Below are 4,126 nucleotides of genomic sequence, written 5' to 3' on the forward strand. Positions count from 1 at the left end.
GTAGTTAGTTGTCACCCCTGTGAATCCAGGGGTTTCCTGTTCTTCAAATGGTTGCTTTACAAAAGAAAAAAAAAAAAAAACAACTTTCAACTTTCATTTTTGAGAAAACAAAAGCTATCTAGGAGCTGCACGGTGGTTTTGCACTTAGCTCTGGCTTGGTGGTTCGCTTTGTTGTTCTCCACGCATTTTTAAACCTTTTCTTTCATCTTTCTCCTTCTTCCTTTCTCTTTTTTTTTTCTCTTCTCTTTCTTCTTTTCTCCCCAACCCCCACTTTTTTTCTTTCTTGAGATAGACTTTCATGTAGCATATTTAAAGCAGAATGCTGGGGGCAATTTTTTTTTTTTTTTTTAATTCTTTTAGGCTAGCCATTTAGTAGGTCATAATTAGTTTTGGGTTTGCTCAACTTCAAGCCACAAAGAGTTCAAAGGAGCTGGTGTGGTGATGAATACCTTCAATCCCAGCACTGGAGGATTAGGGGTGGAGGCCAGCCTTGTCTACAGAGCAAACTCAAGACCAGACTGGGCAACCAGAGAGCCTGTCTCAAAACAAAGCAGCAGCAGCAGCAGCAGCTAAGGACAGACAACAAAAATCAAAACACAATCCGCTGAATTGCAGTGGAGAGACTGAGACTCTATGGTGCCCGGATGTGTGCCTGAGCTGCCCTGCAAACTATGTAGAAATATGCTGTTAAATAAAATAGAAAGACTCTCACAGCCAAAGTTGCGAAGCTATTAAAGCTAAAGTTGCCAAGATGTTCTCAGGGCTAAGCGTCTGGCTGGTCAGCCTGGGAGAGATTTTGCTAGTTTCCCATTTGTAAAAATCCCCTCAAGCGGGGGTGGGGTTGGGGTGGGGGGGTGGTGTCGCACACCTTTAATCCCAGCACTTGGGAGGAAGAAGCAGGCAGATTTCTGAGTTCGAGGCCAGCCTGGTCTACAAAGTGAGTTCCAGGACAGCCAGGGCTACACAGAGAAACCCTGTCTAGAAAAACCACACACACACACACAAAAATCCCCTCAAGAGCAGTTTGCTGAGTCAGCTGTTCAGATATTGCAACCTGTTGGAAACACAAGGTGAAAATCACAAGAGAGAGAACAATTTTTCTCAGTTAAGTATGAAGCATTAGATAATAGACTAATCATTGATTTTTTAAAAATATTTTTATTAGGTATTTTCCTCATTTACATTTCCAATGCTATCCCAAAAAGTCCCCCATACCCTCCCACCCACTCCCACTTTTTGGCCCTGGCGTTCCCCCTAATCATTGATTTGAATAAAAGTTAGGAGACAGAAATGTTTCTGGCTTTTATTAAAATAATTTAAAGAACAACCAAGGTATATACACAAATATACAGTCACAAAAATGTTTAATCTTTAAATAGCTTTCCTAAACATCTTAAGTTAAATTTTTTAAATCAAAATATTATATGTTTAATATAATTCAATCAAAACGTCTTTGTAGTAAACTCTAATAGTTTAAGACAACCATAATGCTAGTTATTAAGTGCTAATTAACAATAGCTACAATTTCAAATGATCTGAAATAGCCCAGCTTCTACATTAATGCATTCTAAACTAAACTAAGCCTTCTCTTCAGCTGAATGATATTTAGAGAAATGGCCAGTGACTGCCGTCAACAACTCCTATTAGTTTGCTTTTCTTTTGCTGAAGAGCCTCAACTCACTATGCAGCCTTGGCTGGCCTTGACCTTGGACTCTCCTTTCCTGCCTCTTCATACAAACACGGACCTTCTTGCCTGGAGAAGTATAGCCCAGCGTGGCCTTGGACTTCATATGTAGTCAAGGACAGTGACTTTGAATTTCTGCTTTCAGGTAGGTGTGGTGTGACTACAGCTGTTTTCTTCCATGCTGGAGACAAAACCAGAGGGTTTCCTGCACACAGGCAAGAACTCCACAGGTTCAGTTATGGCCCCGCCCTTTCACAAGGTTTAACATAGCTAAAACAGGTAGAATTCTAAGATGCAGAGTGATACATACTCATCCTTTGATGTGTTAATCTAACTGTGATGAGGTCAGAAATGAAATACCAAGATACTCGCCAGCGTGGAGAACATTTAGAACACGTCTGCTTCTACCAGGATCCTTAGATATTTCAACAATGACCACAATGGTGTCCTACATATGTAGGAATTATTCATAATTTATACAGTCAGCAGCAGGGACTTGGGTTTAAGCAACCTTAGAGAGTGGGTGTGGAGAAAAGGCCTTGCTATGTCGCTTAGGCTGGCCTCCTGCTTGTCCTTTGACTTTCACACCCGAGTTTTCTCTCGCCCCTCTTCCTCTTTCTCATATGTACAAATAGATTTAAAAAGAAGAAAAGAAAGAAAAACCATGGTGAACCAGGATAGCCTTAGAGTGGGTGGGCAGCCAGGGATTCAGGGGCGTTACTGTGGTATGGTGGTCGATTCCTTGTAGTCTGTCCACTAACTGGTCACGTTCGGAATTTTCTCTAGCTTGTTTTAGAAGCAGACTTGTCGGCTCCTCACGAGGAGGAGACTAGCATCTGCTGTGGAGTCAAGGGGTAAACCTCGACCACCTTTCACGATCGCCATGCTGCAACAACCCAAATGCAGTCTAAAAGTAAGACCCGGCTGCACGGAGAAGAAACTCCAGTGAGGGGGCTCAGGGCCATCCCCTCCACAAACAGCAGCCAGCAGATCTGGGTTTGCTTCAGGTCGCGGCTGGTCCGCTGAAGTGAGACGGCTACGTGGAAATCTTTCCCTAGATCGAAGCGTTAAGTCCACAGATGCGCAGTACCGATTGCCTAAGAAGCCCCGCTCCGGTGAAACTGGAAGCATCTTTCGGATGTGCCATTTTGACACTGCAACGTTTAAAGAGAATGTTATAGGAGATGGAGCTGGCGTGGAAAAAGCACAGGGGAGGAGCCCGTGGTGATTAGAGGTGCCCTGGCGTTCACATCGCTCACTGCACTTAAGACGCTGAGGATTCCTGTCTTATTCATATGTAGACATATTAAAAGAATGTGCTGGGAAGAATGAGTTCCCTAAATGTTTGGAAGATGATCGAATTTTAACTGGACGACTTGTCTTCTTCCTTCAGGTGTGGGGGAGATGTGGCTTCCAGGGATAAGAGGCAGCAGTTGATTCTAACAGAACAAGACAAATATGAGAGAGTAAAATGAAAACCACAGCCATAGGCACCACTTGGGTTAAAAGTGTTAAAATAACGACGGGGGAAAAAAAAACACATACACAGCTCGAAGATGTCAAAAGTCACCAATTTTAAAATTATGCTTGCTTCCAGTTTCCATCTGAGCATGTTCCTGTCCTACAGCTCTCCATACCCAAATCGCACCGGGAGAGAGCTGGTCTCCCAGGAGTGCTGACACTCCTGAGAGCACGGGCAGGACCACCACTTCTGCTCCGAGGGACCTGCCTGGAGCCCTCAGGACATAGGAACCAAGGAGCAGCTTGGGACAGGATCCTTCAACGTCTGTGCCCCGGAGCTGATCATGTGCCACAGCTCGCCGTATCCAAATTCCTCCCTGAGAGAGCTGGTCTCCCAAGAGTGCCCACAAACCTGAGGGCACAGGTAAGACCACCACTTCTGCTCAAATATCTGGCCCAAGAGGGACCCTCGCAAAGCCATCAGGACACAAGGAACCAAGGAACAGCTGGGGACAGGATCCTTAAGGTTTCTGTCTGCACCCCAGAGCTGACCCTGTGCCACAGCTCTCCATACTCAAATTCCCCCCAGAGAGAGCTGGTCTCCCAGGAGTGCTGACACACAGGATTACAGGAGGGAAGAGCCACAGTCAGAGACAGCAAGACCAGCTAACATCAGAGATACACAGATGGCAAGAGTCAAGAACAAGAATATAAACAACAGAAACCAAGGCTACTTGGCATCATTAGAACCTAGTTCTCCCACCACAGCAAGCCCTGGATACCCCAACACACTGGAAGCAAGACTCTGATTTAAAATCACATCTCATGATGATAATAGAGGACTTTAAGAAGAACATAAATAATTCCCTTAAAGAACACAAGTTGGAGCCGGGCGTGGTGGCGCACGCCTTTAATCCCAGCACTTGGGAGGCAGAGGCAGGCGGATTTCTGAGTTCGAGGCCAGCCTGGTCTACAAAGTGA

The 4,126-nt window shown here is 44.9% G+C and overlaps 1 protein-coding gene across 5 annotated transcripts in view; it reads right to left on the bottom strand.

Annotated features, from left to right (window-relative positions):
• Positions 1 to 1,277: 1,277 nt before the first annotated feature.
• Cdkl4 (cyclin dependent kinase like 4) overlaps positions 1,278 to 4,126 on the bottom strand; it is a 52,713-nt gene continuing 49,864 nt past the window's right edge. For 3 of the 5 annotated variants that reach the window (XM_029470845.1, XM_029470846.1, XM_029470844.1), the window contains exon 10: positions 1,307 to 3,123. In XM_029470845.1, the coding sequence (XP_029326705.1) occupies positions 3,022 to 3,123 (102 nt within the window). In that variant the 3' untranslated portion in view covers positions 1,307 to 3,021. Of the gene's footprint in view, positions 3,124 to 4,126 lie in introns of all 5 variants that reach the window. The other 2 variants (XM_021149253.2, XM_021149252.2) reach the window with 1 other exon arrangement.

This window comes from Mus caroli, chromosome 17 (assembly GCF_900094665.2).
Source record: "Mus caroli chromosome 17, CAROLI_EIJ_v1.1, whole genome shotgun sequence".
Classification (NCBI taxonomy): domain Eukaryota; kingdom Metazoa; phylum Chordata; class Mammalia; order Rodentia; family Muridae; genus Mus; species Mus caroli.